Below are 23,873 nucleotides of genomic sequence, written 5' to 3'. Positions count from 1 at the left end.
CCCAATATGTGAATGGCGTGTTTCGGGGTACCGACTCGACTGGACCCGAAAAACTTGATAATCATTGCACAAACTACGTGGATCTCCGAGGCATCATGAACTGACGTATCATAATAGAATCTATGGAGCAGAAAAGATGTGAAGTCTCCATTGTGGGCACGGAAAGAGTTATATATTCGGAAAACCGGAGTTACGGAAGTACGGATATACGGATATGTTGGGTGTGCCCTAGTTAGTTGACGGGGGTCATCAATATTGAACGAGTGAAAAACCACGACTCGAATAAAGGAGTTGTGACTCACGGATACAAGAAGATATATAGACACAGTGATTATACTCCTGATTCGAAAGCTAAAAGAAGACAGTAAATGCCATACCTCTCACGTGGCAGATAACACTCCTGAGTTGCCCTAGTGTCACTTGACAAGCGAAGCCCTAATTTTCCCCCAACCGGAAGGGAGTGTATGGCAGACTTGAGCCATCAAGCAAGTGCAACAAGATGTACTCATCTAATTCGTCAAGTTTGACGGATGTTGAGTCGGGAGGTTGTCAAGCTCAGAAGCGTCTGACGTTGACGTTTCGCAATATCAATGTTCGTGTCACGGCGCCAGATGCGGCGCTTGGAGATACGCTGCTGTCTGTGGCGGATCCACGGCAGTTCATAAAGGGATTTTACAAAACTCAGCAGCCAAAAAGGGTATGAGAGAATATACTTATAATGGACTCAAATTTTGAAGGGCTAAACAAATACTCGCAGACTATATTAAAAGACATAAGCGGGCAAGTGAGGCCAGGAGAGATGGTAAGCACCTCTTTCTCACTCGTAAAGTCACACGCTTTTCAATAATGTATGACACTAACATTCTGCCTATCGCTAGCTACTTGTATTGGGAAGACCTGGCTCTGGATGTACTTCCCTGCTGAGAGTCCTCTCCAACGACCGCGACTCTTTCGACGAAATCGACGGAGAAACCAGATATGGTAGTATGAACCATCTCGAAGCCAAGCGTTACCGACAACAGATCATGTTCAATAATGAGGATGATGTTCACTTTCCAACACTGACTGTCAATCGTACTTTGAAGTTTGCACTGCGAACCAAAGTTCCAAACGAACGCCCGGAAAATGTGGAGAAGCAGGAATATCTTCAGGAAAAACGGGATAGTATTCTCAACGCACTTGGTATACCACATACGAAGAAAACAAAAGTGGGAAATGAATTTATTCGTGGTGTCTCTGGGGGTGAGCGAAAGCGTGTATCCTTGGCTGAGGTTATGGCTGGACAGGTACGTTTATGCCTCGACAATCAACAGACGTAACTGACGATCCCACTAGAGCCCAATCCAATTCTGGGACAATCCTACTCGAGGATTGGATTCCAAAACTGCTGTCGAGTTTGCTGAGTTGTTGCGCCAAGAAGCCAATGACTTTGGTAAGACGATTGTGACAACAACATACCAGGCTGGAAATGCCATATACGATCAATTCGATAAAGTCCTTGTACTAGCAGAAGGACGCGTAATTTATTACGGACCACGATCATCGGGTCGTTCTTACTTTGAGGACTTAGGATTTGTGTGTCCTAAAGGAGCAAATATTGCGGATTTCTTGACATCAGTGACCGTGCATACCGAACGAGTAGTCCGCGAGGGAATGGAAGGGAAAGTGCCTAGTACGCCCGACGAGTTTGAAGCCGCTTACCACGCGAGTAAAATATATTCGAGCATGATGGAAAGTATTGAGCCGCCTGAAAAGCTGCAAAATGAGAAGGATAATTTGATCATGGCTGTGAATAACGAGAAAAAGAAGAGTCATATTCCTCGAGGTCACAGCCCTTACACCACCAAGTTGATGGATCAGATAATCTCTTGCAGTATCCGGTATGTACCTCTGCTTGAAAATGAGAGGAATAACTAGAACTTAACAAATCGCAGTCAATTTCAAATCATGATGGGCGACAAGTTGTCTCTCACAATCAAGGTCGCATCCGCTATTATTCAGGCCTTGGTATGCGGCAGTCTATTCTATAATCTTCAACCTGATAGCACTTCTATCTTCTTACGACCAGGAGTTCTCTTCTTTCCGGTTCTCTACTTCTTACTAGAGTCCATGGGTGAAACAACTGCTGCTTTTATGGGCCGACCGATCTTATCACGACAAAAGCGATTTGGATTCTATCGTCCAACTGCCTTTTGCATCGCGAACGCCATAACCGACATACCCATCGTTTTAATCCAAGTCACATGCTTCTCATTGATTTTATACTTTATGTCCAACCTACAGAGGGATGCTGGAAAGTTTTTCACGTTCTGGATCATTGTTATTGTCAACACTCTTTGCTCAATGCAATTGTTTCGGGCTATTGGTGCTTTGAGCAGGAAATTTGGAAACGCATCCAAAATCACTGGATTGCTATCAACAGTATTCTTCGTCTATGGAGGTAAATATTAATGATAGCCTATACCTTGGTTTTAGATGCTGACAAAAAAGCTAGGCTACTTGATCCCTTTTGAGAAAATGCATGTTTGGTTCCGGTGGATATTCTACCTGAACCCAGGAGCATATGCCTTTGAGGCCCTCATGGCCAACGAGTTCAGAGGCTTAGAGCTTGAATGTGTCGCCCCTGATTATATTCCTTACGGTAGTGGATACTCAGATACTATATCACAGAATCGTGGCTGCTCTGTCGTTGGCAGCAGCAATGGTATAATCGATGGAGAAGCATACATCGGCCAGCAGTTCCACTACTCCTACCATCATATCTGGCGCAGCTTTGGTGTCATTGTTGGCATGTGGTTCTTCTTTATCTTCCTTACATCTCTCGGTTTTGAATTACGTAACAGTCAGTCCGGTTCATCGGTGCTTCTGTACAAACGAGGCAGTGAAAAGAAGCGTCACTTGGACGAAGAAAAGGGTAGCAGCTCGACAGCCGCTGAGGTTGTCTTAAGTGGATCTGTCAAGCAGTCTACCTTTACATGGAATCATCTTGATTATCACGTTCCATTCCAAGGAGGAAAGAAACAACTGCTGCATCAAGTATTTGGCTACGTTAAACCAGGAAACCTGGTAGCATTGATGGGATCCTCGGGTGCAGGCAAGACAACGTATGACTTTAATGCTCCCACTATATTGTTCATGACTGATCGTATCCACAGTTTGCTAGATGTACTAGCCCAACGCAAAGATAGTGGAGAAATCTACGGCTCTATCTTGATTGATGGTCAACCTCAAGGAATAAGCTTTCAACGTACCACTGGATACTGTGAGCAGATGGATGTTCACGAGGGCACAGCTACTGTTCGAGAGGCTCTTGAGTTCTCGGCACTTTTGCGCCAGCCTTCGCATGTTCCACGAAAGGAGAAAATTGAGTATGTGGATCAGATTATTGAGCTATTGGAATTATCAGATATCCAAGATGCATTGATAGGAGGTGAGTTCTCTTTTTTGACATGGTCGGATGAAATGTTAAATCTAACCTATCAAAAGTGCCTGGTGCCGGCCTCAGCATCGAGCAGCGGAAAAGAGTTACATTGGGAGTTGAACTTGTGGCCAAACCTACATTATTGTTCCTTGACGAACCGACATCGGGTCTTGATGGTCAATCTGCATACAACATTATTCGATTCTTGAGAAAGCTAGTTGATGGCGGACAAGCGGTTCTTGTCAGTTTAACTGCGTTCTGTCTCTGCATTTCCCGATTGACTGACTGTGAATAGTGCACTATCCACCAGCCATCGGCTGTGTTATTTGACGCCTTTGACTCTCTTTTGTTACTTGCCAAAGGAGGCAGAATGGCCTATTTCGGAGAAAGTAAGTGCCACGATTGTTTTTTGTCAATCAGACATCGAAGTCTTAGATAGTATATTAACCCTGCATCCAACGATAGCTGGCCAAGATTCTTCCAAAGTGTTGGAATACTTTTCGAAGAACGGTGCCCGATGTCCTCCAGATACAAATCCGGCCGAGCATATCGTCGAAGTTATCCAAGGTAAAAGCCAGCAGAAAGATGTGGACTGGGTCGATGTATGGAACAAGTCAGAAGAGCGTCGAGTCGCCATTGAACAGCTGGAAACTCTTAACAGAGAAAACATTGCAAAACCACGGACAGATGAAGATGAGTCGGACTACGCAACTTCACACTGGTTCCAGTTTTGTATGGTGAGCAAGCGTCTGATGGTCCAGCTATGGCGTTCACCGGTAAGCCTAGGAAGAGTCCTCCCGAATGAAAACCACTTTCTGACTTTCATTTTTGACAGGATTACATGTGGAATAAAATTATTCTCCACATATTTGCAGCTCTTTTTAGTGGGTTCACGTTTTGGAACATGGGCAATAGCAGCTTCGATTTGCAGCTCCGTCTTTTTGCGATTTTCAATTTTATTTTCGTTGCGCCAGGCTGTATAAATCAGATGCAGCCGTTTTTCTTACACAATCGTGATATTTTCGAGACTCGAGAGAAGAAGGTTGGTGCAATATTTGCTTTTCATTGATGCAAAAAGGTTGTCCGGTCCCGCTAACATCTTACATAGTCCAAAACATACCACTGGATCGCCTTTATTGGAGCCCAAGTTGTTTCCGAGATTCCTTACTTGATACTCTGTGCCACCCTCTACTTTGTATGCTGGTATTATACAGCGGGTTTTCCCAATGTATCCAGCATTGCCGGCCAAGTCTATTTGCAAATGATTTGTACGTTCTTTTCTGCTTCTGTAATGCGTGGCAACGCTAATAGATAATTCGTGAAATCTAGTTTACGAATTTCTCTATACGTCACTCGGCCAAGGTATTGCAGCATATGCACCAAATGAATACTTCGCCGCAGTTTTGAACCCTGTTATTATCGGAGCTGGAATGATCAGTTTCTGTGGCGTCGTTGTGCCTTACTCTCAAATGCAACCTTTCTGGCGATACTGGCTCTACTACTTGGACCCATTCACATATCTCGTGGGAGGTCTTCTTGGTGAAGTCCTCTGGGACGTGAAAGTCGAATGCACGGCATCCGAGTTGGTACACTTCGCCGCTCCTGCAAATCAGACATGTGGAGATTATATGGCAGACTTTTTGTCAACTGCTGCCGGATATATTGTGGATGCAAATTCGACAGACACATGTTCATTCTGTCAGTATTCCACGGGAGCAGATTATGCAAAAACTTTCAATCTTCAAGAAAAATACTATGCATGGAGAGATGTAAGATTTTCTTTCCGTTTGAATTATTTGCATTACTAACTCTTCGTCCTTAGACCGGCATTACTGCACTCTTCTGTATCTCGTCGTACGCTGCGGTATTTCTCATGATGAAGTTGCGAAGCAAAAAAACAAAGAGTGCAAGATCTGAGTAATCAATGAACAACTTTTGACAGCTACTAATAGCGGAAATATATGGATATTTGTAAAGGCCCAAAAAGGCCTTGGTGACCGCTCTGTGATATTATAGCGCACTGTCATTTAGCGAAAGAGTTATTACATGTGTGATCGTTACGGCATTTGATACATGATAGATCTCCATAATATGATAGAGAGACCACAGGGAATGCTATAGTGAATAGAGAAAATATTGATAGACAGGATTACCTCAATTAAATATTTTGAGCCAAAGCATATCGCGAGATGAATCGATTAGGGCTAGGGCTAGATCGATCGGACTAAACCACGGTTCTTCAATGACGTCATATAGCCGCCCAACTGGTTTGTTTACTTCTTTCATGCCTGGGATTTCTATCGAACTTGACTTCCTTGTGTCTGAATGAGATAGGTTAAAAGAGAAAGCAGGGAATTTCGATCACGAAAGGTAGGCGCACGAAGTGGTAGGGAGAAACCTGGACATATAAATTATGAGATCTTTAGCTGACTCGGCGATACACTCTTAAAGCTTAGTACGAACTCGCTTTCATCATCGATCAGCAAATCACCATAAATCCCAAATCATTGCAATGGCCTCCTCACAAATCGAACTCCCCGTAAACGGTACTCTCCCGACATCGTCGTCGTCATCTTCAACTTCAATCAAGGGGGGAGTGAAGGGAATCAAGAAACCTTGCTTTGGCTGTGATTGTGGTGATACGGAATGCGACTGTTGTATACTCCCTTGCAGTGTGATGTGAGAAGAGTATCGGGGCTATTTCGGAACGGTTTCTAAATGGTGTATCGCATTACAATTTACGAGGATGGAAACGACATAGACACAAGACTGTTCGGAAGTCAACGTTCCATGCCGTGTATGAATGTCAAACAGGTTTTTGCTATTATGAATATAATGATACGAGATAGAATGATAACTATTTTTTGAGTCTCATTCGATAGCTCGATGTTTGGCCAGACCAAGGGTCTAAGCTCACCAAATGTTAGGTGGAATTTGAAGAATAAGAAAGACATATGTAAAATAAAACCGACTTCATCTTCTGGTATATTGACGACATCTATTCAATGTTTGACAACATTCTCGACTCATTAATATTTTCAATACAATAGTATTCACACCTAAAGAGGCTCGGGACATGGACAGGCGACATATTGGAGAACTTTTTTGGCTAGCAGAATGCTTGTCACACGCAAAAGACAAGTTCTTAAAAATCTTTCTGCTTTCTAATATTGCCTAACAACCGGTGCAGGTCTGATCCTGGTGTCTTGAGCATCTGATATCATCTTGTGCCATGCATCGATTGTTTTCTCCCAGTCAAACTCGACATCACGCAAGTAGTCATCGAGGCGAGGTGCAGAAGAGCTCGTTTCGGTAAATTTCCTGTAATTTCTGTTGGCGCCTTCTATCACTCGATCAAACTTTACCTCGAAATCGCTTTTCCCATCTCTCTCCTCTCCCAATACGTCTGCATCTGAAGTGGCGACTAGGGAAGGGGGCCAACGCAGGAGAATGACGGCTAGCATAATAGGAATGGTGGTGCCAGGCCAATCGGGCGTAACGTCGAGAACATCGATAATGCCCTCAGCAAGAAACTTTGCACTAACCTGCTCATCATATTGATGCGTGGTATACCTGGTTGCAAATCGAGTCATATTGACTAAATCGGTGTGAATCCGAGTGAGGGTGTTTTTGCGATCCACCACAAATCTCAGTGCTTCTGTGGAAGACGTTTGAACATCTTTCAGACTTTGAATGTGCTTGTTGATATCAGTTCGATGGCTGTTGAGGTCTATGAGAGCGAGTTTTGCTTTCTCTACACGCCCGAACGCTTCATTGTACCGTGTTTGATGGGTAGCTTGAAGAGTCCTTTCTTCACCTAGCTTTGACTCGTTTGATTCGATAGATTTGGACAATGAAGCTCTCTTGCCGGCAGCGACTCCTGCACCAATACCAAGAAAGCCCCAAGCAAGTCCCTCTCCGAAATTCTGTGGCTTCTCTAGCCTCGTTCTCTGATTGAAATCCATCAGTAAGAGTCTGAAACAAATCGGAAATCGAAAGTGAAGTATACCTTGCTTCTAAAATTTTGAGTTTCCTGTGTCAGGCTGCTTATTTCGCTTTTAAGTGTCTCCAGCTCCGCTTTTTCAGAGTCCATCGTCTTTGTATCGGAGGTAAGGTTGCTTCTTTCATGTTCGCTTGAAGTATCAAGATATTTGTTGCCCTTTTCTGCTCTCTTTAGAAGGGAGTGCATTTCCTGCACCTTCTCGGCGATCTAAAATTCTGGGCGATCAGCGACAATTACTGTCACATCAGATATATTATTATTCAAGATCCAACTTACAGTCTCTTGATGATCGTCGAAAAGTATTCCCAGCTCGGAATGACCCTTCTCAACAAGCCCGAACAAATTTGTCGTCATATTTACTGCCTCAGTCAAAGAGGACTCATGCATACTAGACAGCAAATATGATCGTAATCCATCACGAACTTGATTGACCAGCGCCTCCATCTCAGGTGGAAAGGAGGTATATGCATGAGAGGCAGAGTCAATCAATCCCTCGAGCCCGCCTGGGTAGGTTTTGATGATTAATTGCAGTGATAGGTCAAGCAGTGAGTCATATACAGCATGTATCATCAATTCCGAACCGATTTTGATATTCTCGTTTTGTCTCTGTATTGTCGCGGATATGTTGACTCCTTCGGTAACCATTTGCTTCAGGGCCGCGTCAACTTCATCAACATCTTTCAAGCTGGACACATCCTCCACTTCTTTGTATTCAATTGCATAGTGACGGCGAAATACCATACAGCTAGTGGGTTTTTTAGAGTATAGATTCGCAATCGGATATTGCAAGAGGCTTGCTGGAACGAGCTTCTTTGTCCATGAGTTATGGCCTCCGCGAATAAGAGTAGCTCTGCCATAATTTCGTAGTATATGAGGGGTACGGACCTTAACGAAGTTCATTTTGAGCACAATTTAGTGTATATTTGAGACTTATCATAGTCGAAAGATGAGTGAATGAAATCTGGGCAGCATTGTCTTTATTCAATAGCCTTCCCCAGCGCGGATGCCCTTTTCCCCCTCAACACAACGAGGCATTTTTCTTTTTTCACCGTACCTTTCTGAACTCAATTTTGAGACAAAGAATGAGCTGAATATCGTATCAGCATTCGTCTGCCATTGGTCATTCAATGTCACCACTATACGAGACCGAGATCGACCGAGCCAAACAATACAATTGATGATGCCCGATATTATCTAGCAGAAAATTGAGGTCTGATAAATTGGATCTCCGGTCGGTCTAAATCTTATTTCAGCAAGCTGCTTAATCCTGATTTTGTCGTGCATGCAGGGATCGGCATGTCTCTTTCTCGTGGCACTATCTAGACACGATACACGGCAGCGGGCCGTGCGGGTATCGTGCATGAACGGTGGAGGCAATGGAATTCTATTTCGACGAATGGGGACTTATATGCGCACATTTGAGCTCGTATCTTCATCGCCTCTGAGCTCATTGTACGCAAGTCCCGCATTTCAGCCAGCTGAAATGAGGTCGAGGCGTCAGATAGTGGCTTKCGCTTCCTCTACTGCTTGACTTATTTGACTTCTTGTTGTGATATGTTCGAAAACTATTCGAGAAAGTCTGGGATTCAAAATCATGCTAGAGACGGAGATCATTAGGGGTGCCAGGTCATCTTGCAGAACGTGAGCTATTTAGAGAGCAAGGGTGGTCTTTGCTACCAAAGGATGATAGATTGGCACCATTTTCCATTGCTCGTCACGTTGGGTTGACTGCTCAGATGGGTATAAAGGGACTCATTCTCTCTATTCCGATTCATGTGTCTATATTTCCCATTCATAGTCAGGAAACTACCTAGGTAGTCAATCAATTACCCTCGCCGAAAACAAACATGACAAGTTCAACTCCGGGACCGGACACTTTGGGTGTCCTGATCACCAAGAACACTGCGACTATTTCGTCGTATAAAACAGGTTTATGATCTATTTTGAATGCTCATAGATAGTCGGAACTAATTAGGTACAGATCTACAGGCCAAAGCTCATGCCTCGAAACACGGATGGCTTGCTTACCTTGGAATGGCTCCAGTATGTTTGGAGCTTCTAGCATTGTGTACGTTAACAGCGGCACGAGACGATGCTCGGGGCATTCTATTGATACCCAACAAGAAATATGAATATCTCAAGGGGTATGAGCCATCACGATTGTCATGTGTATTGCAGTGTGGCTAACAAAGCATCAATTATTTCAAAAGAAATCTTTATCTGTCCACTTGCTTGATCGAAGTGGCAAATAGAGGTAGCACAGCCTTCGCAAACTGCAACAAGCATATGGAAGAGATTCGAAGCACTTCTCAGGCTGTCAAGGATACGGTACGCATTGAAAATGACATGATCTACTATCCGAACCAAAAGACTAACTCATTCAAAACAAGGTTACTATGATTGTCAAAGCACTGCTGCGAGGAAATCTTCAGCTTAGCAGACAGTTAGAAACACTGATTGATGCAGCCGAGACTTGCAAGAATGCCGCCGTAAAAATGGATGAGGAACTTGAGATTTGGAATAAATATGTCATGGAGCTACACGAGGCGTGTGATGCCACAGATCAATCGACCAAGAGCAAATATCAGATTGCTCTGAGTGATGAAAAGGCTCGTAAAGTTGAGCAAGACCTTATGAACAAAAGCATTGCCGACGCAGAGAAATGGGTCAAAGAGCGCGAAGAGCAAGTCAAGGAAATGAAGGACTTGGTTAAGGAGGAACTCAAAAACTATCCCACAGGGTACGTTTCTGAATTGGAGGCAATCGTCCTGTCGAATTGTGCTGATTAGTTTTACAATTCAGAAATCAATTGATGGTAATGGACCTTGTCCAAACACTTGGCAACGCCGCTGCTAGTGCTAGCAACATCCTTGCCGGTGCAGCAGCAAGCCGCATTGGCCGTGGTGCAGCGTTCAATATCAACACCAAAGATGCAAGCTTTTCCAGTGGCGGAGATCAAGGGAGTGAGGGAGACGAAGCCGCGGATGAGGTTGCTAATGACCCGGCTGCCACTCAGTTGCCCTTTGCTGTCATGGCTATGGAACAGCTTTACGGACTGGTCTGTGACAAGACTGGAGTCCAATGGGACCTCATCACCAACCAAGACTCGACCAGTGGTAAAGGGGGCCAGTTGGATCTCTCTGGAGTGGCAGGCTCTTTGAAGAGACGCCGCACATACTTGGAGAAAAATAAGAATACGAAGAGTTCCAAGGTTGGTAAGGCGCTATTGAAATCGATTGGTGAGGCAGAGACGGTAAGCTAGTTTCTTTCTTGAATTATGGTCTCTTATCTAATCTCATGTATGATTTGTAGGTTATCAGCGAGCTAAAGGTGGAGAGAACCAAAAGCCGCAACATGGGAGACACCTGGAAAAAGCCCGCAAAGGATTCCAAGCAGGTTACTGACTGGCAGGCGGTAGTCAAAAAGACGAAAAAAGACGTGCAGAAACTTGACACCAAGAACAAGGCATTAACCTCAGGAACCAAAAACCCTCCACTACCTGGCGCAAACCTCCAGGCGGCTGCATCCACTGGAAGCAAGACTGCTAGTCAAATGGCTGTCGAAACAGCTTCTTTCAAAGTATCTACGGCACGAGAAATGTACAAGTCCAGTCTCACTAGTGCCGACACTGCGAGAACTCAGCTTCTGTCATTCCAAAGCCAAATGAACAACATTAAGGCGGACCTCGACAGCTTGAAGGAGGACAAATTGACGCTAGTAAGTTTATTTTCGCTTCAAAAATCTACAACTTGCATGTGTTTGGACTTTCAAGATCAACCTAATCACCATTTTAGGAAGCAGTTAAAGTATGCCTCCGAAATTGCTTGACCTTATTGGTCGAGTTGAAAGATTGTATTTTGCAGCTCAGGCTCTTCTTCACCAAACTTTCTGTGCAGATCAAGACGCTAGTATCGAGCAACGTTATCCCATTCAAGGGCACAGTTCAAGATGCTATCTCTTCACCAAATGCTCTTATTGACCGCATGATCCTGCAGCAATATACTGTAGCCATCTGGGCCGGTTTCGACCAGTTCAAGGAGATTGCCGAATTCTATAAGAGTGTTCACGACCCTTATATCATTAACGGACTTAATTTGGTCAATAAGATGACTCTTCAAACCAACGTTGCTGCTGGGTATAAGGAGATCGAGACATACTCTCAAGCAAGCCAAGACGCAGTTAAGAACTTGATCAATGCGGTAAGTCTATCGTGAGATTCCTCACCATTCAAAGGTCAAACTAACGGTCCTTTAGGAAACGGAAAAATTCAAGACCAGGATTGAAAAGACATACAAGGAAATCATGGAACTTGAAAAGACGGCTCTCCCAGCGACAGAAGATGAGCAGAATCTTATCGGCAGTGCAGTCCAAAATGCGGAAGGTGTAATCAAAGATCAGCTAGACGCAAAGTCCGGCCCTGTTCATTACCTAGTACAACCCCGCGAAAAGCGAGATGAGCAAGCAGACAAGCTAGTGAGTTGTCATACTCACAATTTATGAAACAGGAGATCGGAAAAGCTAATAATCACGCAGTCCAATGCACTCAAGCCAGAGATATTGCAGCAGCAAGCCGACGCCTTGGCTGACGAAGGGTTCTTTGAACAGAACAGCCTTGAGTATCTAGGACTAGACGATTGATTGATTTCTAAGCCACACTACAGCGGAGAGGCTCGATTGAATGTTTTGTAGTGCGTAGGTGCGCGCCAAGTTGGCATAATACATATACTTACAAGATATTGAGCGTGGAAGACTCTAAGTTAGTTAATAAGTTCATAAAATAGGGAGGCGCCCATCAAATTAAGCCTTATAAGCCTTCTATAAGACTGCCACAAGATTACTGACTTATAATTTAGCTAAGTCTCGTTGTATATCCGTGCTATGATAACGGGTTGTCATCTTTTTTAATTACTGTAGGGCTTACAGAACGAATGTCTCAATCACTGGGCAATTACCGGCTAAGGGCCCGTCACCACGCTCTTAGAACAAACTACTATTTGCCGCTATTGAAGGAATTAGGTAGTTTTATATTGAAGTTTCAAGATTCTTTACCTAATAAGGCAACTTGCAATTTGCTTCCTTATTGAGCAAGCATTGAGGTCATAGCTACCTGTTTGATTTCTAACCTTGTGACAGCAAGTTTCTGTGGTCCTTAAAAATTCACTTTCAGATTGAGTAGGAGATTATTTCCAAAAATTGTTTGTATTAATGCCTAATAATAATTAGGTCTGCGGAGAATGGACGAAATATTCCTAATAAAAGAAAGAACCGCCATGATTTGAATACATACCCAGATATGAATTTGCTGTGTGCTATCCACCTGGACGGAGACATTTGTAATCATAAATGATTTACACGAGAATTTTCAGCGGCTTTCGATGTTATCCCACACGGCAGTAGTGGATCTGATGATAAATACTGCAAACGACGCCTCAATCCAGATCTATTACCCAGCAGTCTTTACGTAACAACTATACTTAATTGATGGTGAGAATTCAAAAAACACACGAGAGGAGAGGAAAAATCGGTAAGCAGACTGTTGATGATTTAGAGTTCATGGAACATTGCACAAAACAACGTCAACGCCCCTCCCACCCGGCAGTTCAACAAGACAAAACCTTGGAATCATCAAAATCTTTGAAATCATAGCTTAAAAATCAGAGCTATCATGTAATTTCAAATGGAGGACAAGTTTCATCAAAGCACTATAAATATGAACGTTAGGGTGCGTTTTAATGTAAATATCTTCTAGGAATCATTCTCTAATTCTCGTGAGGTATTCAACTTATTTTGTATCAAATTCGATTCTAGAAATTCTTCTCCAACTATAGTTAGATGAAAAATGGCACCAGCAAAGACCGTCAAGCAATGGACCGTCAAGGGAAATGTAAACGGCTTCGACGAGCTCAAGCTGGACACCGCCGCTTTCCCGGAGTGTGGTGAAAATGAAGTGCTGGTTAAGCTTGGTGCAGCATCATTGAATTATCGTGATCTCATGATTCCTAAGGCAGGTCTCAGCTTGCAAAAAGTAATGCAATATGAAGAGAAGTTGACTTACAAAAGTCTAGGGCATCTACCCTTTCCCAATCAATCTTCCAGTAGTCGCATGCTCCGATGGCGCAGGTGAAGTCGTTGAAGTCGGATCCAAAGTGACAAAATGGAAGAAAGGCGATCAAGTCGTGACACTCTTCAATCAGGGTCACCAGTATGGTCCTATGACTGTTGCTGCCGCTTCAACAGGTCTTGGAGGTGCGCTTGATGGTACGCTTCGAGAGCACGCCGTGTTCAATGAGAATGGTCTTGTCCGCAAGCCAGACAATCTAAACACAATTGAGGCCAGTACTCTTTCATGTGCTGCGCTGACGGCTTGGAATGCGCTATACGGCTTGAAACCGTTGAAGCCTGGTCAGACAGTCCTGGTCCTTGGGACCGGAGGGGTGTCCATTTTCGGTCTTCAGGTAGACATACCCTAATGAATCAGTGAAGATACCGAGGATTAAGAATCTCATATCATGCGTTCTATTTAGTTTGCCAAAGCAGCCGGCGCAAAGGTCATTGCAACAACCTCATCCGAAGCAAAAGCCGAGAAAATGAGAAAACTAGGAGCAGACCACGTTGTCAACTACAAGACTGATGCGAACTGGGGAGAAACGGTACGCAAACTTTCCGTGGGTGGTGAAGGTGTCGATCATGTCCTTGAGATTGGAGGGCCTGCTACATTGAAGGACTCACTCCGAGCCGTCAAGTTTGAAGGTGTAATTAGCATTATTGGACAGGTTGGATCTTCCAAGCGCGAAGATGTTCCGCAGATCATCGATGCGTTATCAAATGTGTGCATCTTTAGAGGCGTGTATGTGGGGTCTAGGGAGCAGATGGAAGATATGGTTCAGGCTATTGAGATGAATAATATTCATCCAGTGGTGGATGACGAGGTTTTCGACTTTGAAAAGGCTAGGGAAGCATATCAATACCAGGTGAGTGACCATCCCCTAAAATTTCCCGCGGAGTAATGAATAGCATGTTTGCTAACCGTACTTCAGTGGGATCAAAAACATTTCGGAAACGTTGTCATCAAGATCTAGTAAAGGAGAGCAATCATTGGACCGGCAAACCCGATTTATTGCACTTATTAATGTTTCGAAGCCAGGATGGCAATGATCCTCCTCTGAACGATGTACTGAAAGTCCATTATTGTTTCTATAGATATTCATTGGACGTCCCTAGGCGATTTAAGTTCCATCCGTCCAATTGCAATACAATCATATGCCATCATAACGAAAAAAACTTCTATACAGCCTCGGTATTATTTTTCTTCATACAGGGGAAGTCATTCATTCGAATCTTGAATGACTCGAACCCCGCAATCTATGATAGGTTCGTAGAATAGTACCTCGTTAAAAATCGACGATCTCGTACACCAGAGAAATTGATTCGTTCTACGGAACGTCGGAATCGTTTGCCATTTCCACTAGGAACATCCCTCGGTACGCCACGATCACAAGGATTATTGAAACCAAACTCAATCTAGATAAAGTGTTTGCTGAATATTTAGTTGGCGTTCGTTTTTAGGAAATTCAACGCGGAACTTTCTTTAACTTCTGAGGTTTGAAGAATCTCTGGATATCTACTCATGTCGTAAATGACATAGATTTCTGCCGCCAGCCTTGACTCGAATGAGTTTTAGACAGCATATTGATGAAAAATCATAAAGCCTTATTTCACCAGAATTATAAACCAGCATTGTAGATCTGCATGATGCATCTGACAGCCGTCAAACGTGCATGTCGTGTAACCCAAGCCAGGACTTCTACGAGCATAATGTGCAATGACGATATGGCTTCAAGCCAACAAAATGGGATTCTTAATGGCGTTAATCCGAGTACATCGACATGGATCATTCCTTGATTCTGTGGTGAATGCGGTGCCTTTTATTTTTCAACTGTGTACTAAGACTTCTTTTTAGATTAATATTTCCCATCTTCATCGGAAAATCCGAGTGTTCATAAGTGCAGATACCTAGGTACGAGCAAACTCAATTAAAAGATTTAATTTTGTCCTAAAACTAGAAAAAGATCTGAATGACTCAGGAGGTGTTCATCACTACCCCTCTCCTTTAGGCCTATAACGACAATCTTATCAGTACCCAACAAGCTACAGGCCCAGCCAACCGTGCCGAAATCCACGCCAAGTTTTGACAAGTGGGCAAAGGATTACTGGCGGCTTTTGTGGATGGCGATCTTATCTAGATTTCGGCCCTGATTTGGAGCTAATAGCCTAATGCGGCAATTCGAGGCAGGTGGCTATGGAGCTGTCACAGTTCACGGATTCATTTTCCTCCTTTTTCTCCAATCGGCTGTGGGGAATTGGATGTATCCCCTTGATATTGAGGTATAAGATATCTATTATTATCAAGGTAGAAGTGCGATGAACAGCAAATCAGGCCTCTACAAAGTCTACATTGTAAAAAACAAGGCATCGCTCTAGATCCAACGACTGAAATTCAGGGGGGACAATTGCGAGATTCAGCTCATCCTACCTAGGATTTATAATCGCTGTCTCCCTCGGTTTTTCGGAGTTGAGTGAAGCACTCATTCACCGCCGTCGGATCGCTGTACATCTGGTTATGCGCATGATATAGCGTCATCATGTATACACTAAAAAATCTTCCTAGGGCAGTCGCCCTGTCTGCATTTGCATTCTCAACCTTATCATCGGCGGATATATGTTCCACCGTCCAAACCGAAACAAACGCCGTCCAAGAACCTCTTTCCATCGCCTACGAGTCAGAACTTCAGGATTACTGGTCTGAGGCATGCTCAGCCCTACGGCCAACCTGTATCGTCTTCCCTACTAGCGCCGAAGAAGTATCGGAGATCATTGCCACGCTGCAAGGCACCGATGACCTCTTTCAGATCAAGTCTGGTGGGCATATGCCGAATAATGGGTTCTCGAGCATACAGGGTGGGTTGTTGATTGCGACCAAGAATTTGAATAATGGGGTTGCGTATGACGCGGAGACGCAGACGGCTAAGATTGGGCCTGGACTGACATGGTCGGAGACTCAGGATGGGCTTGCTGGGACGGGTAGGACGGTCGTTGGTGGGAGGTTGGGAGGTGTTGGTGTGGGAGGATACATCCTTGGCTGTATATTCTCCTGCAATTCTTTTATTATACCTAGTATACAACTGACGATCGAAAGGTGGATTGAGTTTCCTGAGTTCTCAATACGGCTGGGCAGCGAATAATGTGGTTGATTTTGAGGTCGTTTTGGCTAATGGAACAATCACTCATGCAAACAATTCGACTAACACAGGTATGTTATGTCTCAATCTATGAATGTATGAAGAGGGGCTCATGGAGTAGACTTGTTTGCTGCTTTGAAAGGAGGCGGAAATAACTTCGGCATCGTCACTCAATACACTCTACAGACACATCCTATCTCAGATCAGGTAAGTCATATATATGTTTCCTTATATGAATCTACTAACTTTTGAGAACAAGGTCTGGGGTGGTGTCCTCACATTCTCATACGATAAATCTTCTCAACTACTGCAAGCTATCCGCGATTTCACCGAATACTACCCCGATGACAAAGCAGCCATCATTCCTACATGCGAACATACTGCTCTCTTCACGGAGTGGTTTGTGTTCGTTTTTTATGATGGTCCTACTCCTCCGGATGGTATTTTCAATAATTTTACGGATATTGGAGCGGACCTAAACACGGCTCAGACGTGGGATTCGTATTATGACTTGGTATTTTCCGTCGATATGTTGTGCATCATTGGAATTGAGACTAACATAAGAAATTTAGCTTCAAGATAATGACAATTACGATTTACAGTGAGTTCTCATTTTCTCCCAGCCGAATTCGGTTCAGGATTACTCGACTAACGTTTCACAGCGGCCAACGCTATGCCATTGCCACAGAGACAACACCTCTACCCAACGCAACCGTGGGCGTTGAAGTAATGACAGCCCTCTTCGAGACATTCTACAACACCACATCCGAAGTGCTTCTAGACACAGGCGTGATCGGCACAATCGCATTCCAGCCTATGCCGCGCACCATCACCAGTAAAGCCATTGCTTTAGGCGGCGTACGTCTCAAACCCATTCCCTCTCAAAATTAAACATTGAAAATTCACCCAAGTCTAACTGGTATCATAGGACCTCCTCTCCTTCCCGGACACAAACGACTACATAATCATGGAACTCGACATCTCGCACTCCCTCGCCAGCGACGACGACACCACTGAAGCTGCCATTCAGCAGCTCTACACCGCGCTAGATAACCATATCCAGAACTTCATTGCTGAAGGCGTATTGCCAGACGTGTATAGGCCATTGTTCATGAACGATGCACACGGAACACAGGATTATTGGGGTCGAATCAGTACTGCGGATGAGGCGAGAACAGTTCGGGAGAAATATGACCCCGAGCTGTTTTGGCAGAAGAGAACTAGTGGTGGATTTAGGCTTGGGTAGGCTGGTTGACATCGGTGTACATATACTTATAGTACAGAAGCTATTACATGTAGGCCTCGCCCCTCGGCAACAGCTAGCTGCGAAAGGTTGTGTATGTGACTGGCGGCCTCTACGGTTGCGTATGTAGAATGCGTGAAAAGGACATAAATTTTTATAAGAAGTGTGGTAATACTTAGATAACTAATGCGAGATAGTTAGATGGTTGTCAGGAAAAGGTTTTGCTCACATGCCATGTCCAACCCTAAGCAATCAACAATTGCCGTGTTTGGATATTCTCCTTAGTTTCCCTTTTCGCACGCATGCTACGTATTAGCGTAAGTAGTTGTTTCGTCTTGAAATGAAGGTAAAAGCGAATTAGGAACTGCACAAGATATCATTGAATTGATGTTGGGCTTCCACCCGTGTCTAAATGTATGAGTATCAGTATAACTGACAATTAAACAATAAAGGTTTTAGATACAAGTAAAATACATATTAAAAGTTGTATCGCGCTGTTGCCACAATAATGATAGATCCACTTTGTTAGCAATTGCAATGCATACACAACGGAAAGTGTATCGCTTAACAAGTGTCATCAGGAGGAGTGGTGTCACTTTCTTTCTTCAACAACCACAGGTAATCTCCAATTGAGCCATCATCACCACGAACGAACTCCCATTTGACGGCAGTCTCGTTGAAAACGGTCATCTTACTGAAACCGTAGTGAGTTTGGTCAAGAAACGCGGTGATATTCTGGACTTTCTGGCTGGAGCTCAATGTGCTGTGGCTCTCAATGTTACCTGCCATGCCGTTGACGACGTGGGTAATGGCTTCACCGGGGCTGGTGTAGTAGGTGTGGTTGTTGACGATGGCAGATTCAAGAACGGTGCCATTGGCGGTCAGAGGGAACATACGTTCATACCAGTGAATATGACTGTGACATGTTAGTCGATTGAAAAATCAAAATGGCGAGGTACTAAAACTTACCCAGAAAGATAAGCATCAACCTGGTGCTCCAAGAGCAGCTCCTGCCAAGCATTCTTGATATTGGTCATGTAGGATGAGAAGGCAGAAGAGTACATAGGACGGTGAGACATGACAAAAACCCAGGGAGTAAGGGAACGGTCAACCTTCTCCAAGTCTGCCTTGAGCCACTGGTACTGCTCGTAGGCCTTGTTGTCGCTATAGTTACTAACACGGCCAAATGGACCACTATCGGTGATGTAAGTTTCATTTTCCTTGGGATGAGTCTCATTGCCCTTGAGGTCGCGAGCAAACGGCCATTCGGGACTGTTGACAAAATCGGTTTCACCATCGAGAGTAATGAAATGAGCCAGACCGTAGTCGAAGGAATACCAGAAGTTGCCAACACCGCCGGTTTCATTGCCGGGATTCCAGAAACGATGCTGGTAAGCAGTGAAGTTTCTACGTCGGTGAGTCAGCAGCTTGAATCAAGATAGTAAAATTTTCTTACCTCTGAGAAGGAGGGCAGCTGTAGTAGGTGAGTTCAGCCGAGGCTGCAGTGCCATTGAGCTCGCCGCTATCCAACAAGGCGGTCAGAGGGTTGCCGGGACCATCAAACTCTGCGCAAGCAGCTTCGTGGTTTCCGACAACGGTCATGTAAGGAACCTTGGTAGTAACGTTCAAGAGCCATTGTTGCCATAAATCCCAGTTAGACTCGTACAGCACACTCATGTCACCACCGTAAGGACCACCTTGGTTAGGAATTTCACCCTCAGGCAAAGGGTCGTTGTAAGAGTCCGGATAGTCACCTGCGGGGAGGCTTGAGCTTGTTCCGTTATAACACACTGGCCAGTCATCCGCACAGGGCAGGATACCAGAGTACCAATCGTCGGCATAACTCAAGTCACCACCGTGCCAAGCAAACGCAGCCCCGTCGTCGACGGCCTTTTGCAATTGTTTAAAGGTGCCGCCGGCATTTGTGTAACCCATGTCATTCAAAACAGCCAGAGAGAATTCACCGGGTGTACCGGCTGGGCGGGATGTAGTGAAGGTGAGGACGTCGGACTCGGTTGTGCCATTGGCCGCTGAGATCTTGTAGTAGTACTTGGTGCTGGGCATCAAGTCACGTAGCTGGACCTCGTGAAAGAACTGACTGCATTGAGTGATAGCAGCGACGGCGGAGCAGGGAGGAGTTCGGTCGTATCTTATCAGCCAAGGGTTAGTCACGATTGTCTATTCGTATTGAAAACCTCTACATACGTGTGAGAGTAACCAGTAGCAACTTGATGCAGCTTCTTTGGATCAGTACCATATTTGATCTTGGGGAGCTCTCCCAATCCGAACGGAGTTTGGTAATGAACGTTGATACCCTTTGGCATAAAGGACAAAGAGATGACATTGATGTTATTGGTAGGGTTCTTGTGCTTGGGTTGCACAGCAGGAGCCTCAACTAGACGCGGGAAGCCCTTTCCATTGCCATTGACGGTTGGGTCGACCCAGTCACCGACGGGAATGGCAGGACCATTGTAGGGATAGGTCTCATCGACATCAGGTTTAGGTGCGGCATTGACAGCAGTGAAAGTCGTGGCCGACAAAGCGGCAAGCAACGCGGAGGCAGTGGTGGCCTTCATGATGTCTGAACGAGTGACTAAGATGCAGCTGCTCGGTGAAATTTCTCCTCGTGAAAATTGAGGAGATATATAGCTGTCCAACGGTCGGCGTCCTCCGTCGAGCGTTAGATTAAATGTTGGACAAGCACTCTAAATGAGTTATTACATCGTCCAGGGCTGGCGCTGTGCCTGGCCAGTTGCAACGTCAACAAAATCCGCATGGTGGCATCTTGCATCAGAGGCTGATCCATCCGATAAACATGTGATAAACAAACAGGCTATGATTGGTGCGAGAGTGTCGAGATTGAGATTCGAGAATTCCAGCTCTTTCCTCTATCCAGCCTAGCGTTACCCCACGCGCGGATCGACTAAGTCTTTTCGGACGCTCTGGTAGCACTCTAAGCGTGCAGGGCAATCTGATAGGCCGGAAGGGCTGGGCTTCATCTGGCTAGACAGGGGGAAATCATTGAGAGGAGAAATCAAGCGACATGGCTTTGAGGAAGTTGCAGCAATACGAGGATAGTTAGAATTAGCAGATGGAAAGTCGAGGGTTGATCAGGAACAAGTTGGGCAAGTACGATGCGGTTAGATTGTACTATGTAGATTGGACGTACATGGTAATCAAGGAAGGTGCGGGCGGCGGCCCGGAAGCCAGCCCAAGAAAGGAAGGAGCCAACTGGGCTCATAAGTCAGCCAATCATGCTCTGCTGATTGATCATTCAAGATGGGTCAGCTTCTAAACATTATGATAGGCCAGCTTCATTAGTCATCCCGCGTGCCAAGCTATMCCTTATTTGTCCTAGGCMCCTGCCACAATCCTCTCGTTGGTTTGCTTCGCTGCAATGTTTACACGTATTACAGTCACCGTACCATAGGCGAGACCTTTGAAGGGTGTCAACAGAAATCAAAAGAAAGAAAAGACGCAAAAAATGCCCGCTCGTAAAGGCGGAAAGATCATCTTGAACCCGCCTACCCAAACAGAAATCGTCGAAGACGAGACGATAGAAGACGACGAGAATATCTGGTCACCACTCCAGGTCGCCTCGCGCGATGGCAACCTCGAAGAAGCGCGCAAATTGATTGAATCATTGACATCAGATGAAAGTAAAAAACATATTATCAACGAGTCACCGCACGGCTGGTACGGCCAGACAGCATTACAATCCGCCTGTGCCAATGGACATTTAGCTATCGTCAATCTACTACTGGATGCCGGTGCCGAAGTTGATGCCCCAGGCGGAAATAATGGTGGGCGTACCGCCTTGACCCTTGCTGCCATCAACGGTCATCTACCCATCGTTGAGCGGCTAGTCGAGGCGGGKGCTAATGTGAATATTCCCCCACACAAATATTATGGCAGGACGCCTTTACAGGGTGCTGCTGAGCATGGACATGTCGAAATTGTCAATTTTCTCATCAGCAAAGGAGCAGATATCAATGCTCCCGTCGCAAATAATGCTGGTGTTACAGTTTTGACGGGTGCAGCTTCAGGCGGACATGTTGCCTTGATTGACATGCTAACCGAGAAGGGAGCCAACGTGAACCCCCCGTTGATGCGATATAAGGGTCTGACTCCTCTTCAGGCAGCTGCTTATCATGGTCATATGAATGCAGTGGAAAGGCTACTCCAGGCCGGCGCTGATGTCAATGCAGAAGGGTGTCGCTACAATGGTTATACAGCGCTTGCGGCGGCTGCTGAGCAGGGACATGCTGATATTGTTGAAAGGCTGCTTGATGCTGGGGCTGATGTCCTGCAGACATCTGGAAATAAGCATTGGACAGCATATCAGTGTGCATACTTTGTTGGCCAGCAGGATATTGCGGAGCGTTTATGGAAATTGGAGAGAAATAAAGCTCCATCCTAAGCATCACTCGATCTACATGACGCCTATGAAATATAATTGCGGCACTTATATCATGATATTTATTTTCTCCACGCCTCACAGCATGTTTCATGTACACATAATATCGCCAACATCACCAACCCCCCTTTCGCCAACATTCAAAGCGACTCAATCAATAACCTAACCGCTCGCAATAGCCTTGAGCTGGGACAAACCACCATTGAAAATATCCGAATCACCACCATACGTATAACTATCTGCATTCTGCCAAATAGTCTCGTAACCCCAGTTACCAGGAATGGTTCCTGCAGAACTACCATACCTGGCCAACACCAAGGGACAAGTGGAACTAAACGCCGTCGAGTCACCAGTACAGGTCGTCCACCAATCATTCGTGGTATAAATTAAAGGATAAACACCCTCCGAGGAATGGTAGGTATTGACAAAGTCACTGATCCAGCTCACCATCGCGCTGGCCGAGAGACCATAACAGGTTGCGCCGCTGGGGTTGTATTCGATATCTAGCATACCGGGCAGAGTGATTCCGTCGCCGGACCAGCCGCCGCCGTGGGCGATGAAGTATTTTGCTTGAGTTGCGCCGGAGCTGCTGTCCGGGTGTGCGAAATGGTAACCGCCGCGGATGAAGCCGGCGTTTGTGGCGCCGGTGTAGTGGCTAGAGAAGGTCGAGTCAATGTAGTCAGTGCCTTCGGTTGCCTAGTTGCCTATCAGTTCGATGGTCCGTTGTGCTAGGAAGATGAGGGATGTACCTTAATGATAACGAATCTGGCACCGGAGCTGTACGCGGCACTGAAGTCGACGCTGGGTTGGTAGCTGCTGATATCGAATCCTTGAACGGTAGCCTTTGCAAGGCCAATAAGGGAGGCCGAAACGGCCAGAGTAGATACAAGCATATTCATGTTGGATGATTTTTCAATTTTGCTTTGAATAACTGAAAACTTGAACGGTTACTAGTGTGATATACAACCTCTAAGTCAAGCCTTTGAAGTGTGACGGGACTCTTATTTATACACGTCTCCAGCCACCCCATGCTATGAATAAACTACTAAAGTCGGTAACCCATTCGCAAATCGAATATCTAAATGATCCCTTGCCTTTGAAAACCCTAGTCCATACCCCAAAAGCAACCCATTCAGCGAGAATTACATCAAGCCATCTACTAATGAACTCCGATCGACAACGCCACTCGCTTATGAAAACTTCACCATGTAACGAAGCCATGGATTTGTTTGGCTGATTGATGTACCTAGCTAGAAAAGTACAAGATGCAAACAACGAGTATCCAATCATTTCGGCATATCAAACACTCCGTAGTAGATTAAAGATGACGATCAATTTGGGGCTCAAAGTTTACCCACTGGTCAACCTAAGGTTCGACGCTCAAGATTGAGGGTTCAAGGGTTGCTCCACTTGAGTTAATTGATCCATGGGCAGGGATATGCTTAAAATATAGTAATACTACAGCCATGAGGTCCATCAATGGATCGTCAAGTTTACGGGGATCTACGAGATAGCATTTCAATACGAGGTGATCATCTATTTGCTGACGA

At 45.0% G+C, this 23,873-nt stretch overlaps 8 protein-coding genes across 8 annotated transcripts; 5 read left to right on the top strand and 3 right to left on the bottom strand.

Moving 5' to 3' along the window:
* Positions 1 to 499: 499 nt before the first annotated feature.
* Positions 500 to 5,342, top strand: BHQ10_002521 (uncharacterized protein; the record flags this gene model as incomplete). Its single annotated transcript, XM_040874677.1, has 14 exons — positions 500 to 697; positions 758 to 802; positions 879 to 1,286; positions 1,336 to 1,880; positions 1,935 to 2,440; positions 2,495 to 3,104; positions 3,156 to 3,430; positions 3,487 to 3,662; positions 3,717 to 3,810; positions 3,887 to 4,197; positions 4,257 to 4,463; positions 4,530 to 4,689; positions 4,751 to 5,190; positions 5,244 to 5,342. The coding sequence occupies 14 exons, from the start codon at positions 500 to 502 to the stop codon at positions 5,340 to 5,342; spliced, it is 4,074 nt and encodes a 1,357-aa protein (XP_040731026.1).
* Positions 5,343 to 6,585: 1,243 nt separating this feature from the next.
* BHQ10_002520 (uncharacterized protein) lies at positions 6,586 to 8,165 on the bottom strand (the record flags this gene model as incomplete). The annotated part of the gene is made up of 3 exons (XM_040874676.1): positions 6,586 to 7,371; positions 7,431 to 7,631; positions 7,701 to 8,165. The coding sequence occupies 3 exons, from the start codon at positions 8,163 to 8,165 to the stop codon at positions 6,586 to 6,588; spliced, it is 1,452 nt and encodes a 483-aa protein (XP_040731025.1).
* Positions 8,166 to 9,710: 1,545 nt separating this feature from the next.
* Positions 9,711 to 12,062, top strand: BHQ10_002519 (uncharacterized protein; the record flags this gene model as incomplete). The annotated part of the gene is made up of 8 exons (XM_040874674.1): positions 9,711 to 9,752; positions 9,815 to 10,164; positions 10,227 to 10,677; positions 10,737 to 11,141; positions 11,219 to 11,230; positions 11,288 to 11,623; positions 11,679 to 11,897; positions 11,958 to 12,062. 8 exons carry the CDS (start codon positions 9,711 to 9,713, stop codon positions 12,060 to 12,062), a joined length of 1,920 nt encoding a protein of 639 aa, XP_040731024.1.
* A 1,201-nt stretch (positions 12,063 to 13,263) lies between these two features.
* BHQ10_002518 (uncharacterized protein) lies at positions 13,264 to 14,503 on the top strand (the record flags this gene model as incomplete). Its single annotated transcript, XM_040874673.1, has 4 exons — positions 13,264 to 13,483; positions 13,545 to 13,879; positions 13,949 to 14,395; positions 14,462 to 14,503. 4 exons carry the CDS (start codon positions 13,264 to 13,266, stop codon positions 14,501 to 14,503), a joined length of 1,044 nt encoding a protein of 347 aa, XP_040731023.1.
* A 1,563-nt stretch (positions 14,504 to 16,066) lies between these two features.
* On the top strand, positions 16,067 to 17,909 carry BHQ10_002517 (uncharacterized protein; the record flags this gene model as incomplete). Its single annotated transcript, XM_040874672.1, has 7 exons — positions 16,067 to 16,565; positions 16,621 to 16,734; positions 16,785 to 16,870; positions 16,923 to 17,177; positions 17,236 to 17,264; positions 17,326 to 17,521; positions 17,592 to 17,909. 7 exons carry the CDS (start codon positions 16,067 to 16,069, stop codon positions 17,907 to 17,909), a joined length of 1,497 nt encoding a protein of 498 aa, XP_040731022.1.
* A 561-nt stretch (positions 17,910 to 18,470) lies between these two features.
* On the bottom strand, positions 18,471 to 20,482 carry BHQ10_002516 (uncharacterized protein; the record flags this gene model as incomplete). The annotated part of the gene is made up of 4 exons (XM_040874671.1): positions 18,471 to 18,822; positions 18,876 to 19,313; positions 19,363 to 20,055; positions 20,112 to 20,482. The coding sequence occupies 4 exons, from the start codon at positions 20,480 to 20,482 to the stop codon at positions 18,471 to 18,473; spliced, it is 1,854 nt and encodes a 617-aa protein (XP_040731021.1).
* A 908-nt stretch (positions 20,483 to 21,390) lies between these two features.
* BHQ10_002515 (uncharacterized protein) lies at positions 21,391 to 22,326 on the top strand (the record flags this gene model as incomplete). Its single annotated transcript, XM_040874670.1, has 1 exon — positions 21,391 to 22,326. One exon carries the CDS (start codon positions 21,391 to 21,393, stop codon positions 22,324 to 22,326), a length of 936 nt encoding a protein of 311 aa, XP_040731020.1.
* A 159-nt stretch (positions 22,327 to 22,485) lies between these two features.
* On the bottom strand, positions 22,486 to 23,222 carry BHQ10_002514 (uncharacterized protein; the record flags this gene model as incomplete). Its single annotated transcript, XM_040874669.1, has 2 exons — positions 22,486 to 23,019; positions 23,073 to 23,222. 2 exons carry the CDS (start codon positions 23,220 to 23,222, stop codon positions 22,486 to 22,488), a joined length of 684 nt encoding a protein of 227 aa, XP_040731019.1.
* Between the last annotated feature and the right edge of the window lie 651 nt (positions 23,223 to 23,873).

The sequence above is a fragment of the Talaromyces amestolkiae genome, assembly GCF_001896365.1.
Source record: "Talaromyces amestolkiae strain CIB chromosome Unknown scaffold3.1, whole genome shotgun sequence".
NCBI classification, from domain to species: domain Eukaryota; kingdom Fungi; phylum Ascomycota; class Eurotiomycetes; order Eurotiales; family Trichocomaceae; genus Talaromyces; species Talaromyces amestolkiae.
Note: the sequence above shows the minus strand (reverse complement) of the source record. Positions and strands in the feature narration are given on the sequence as shown.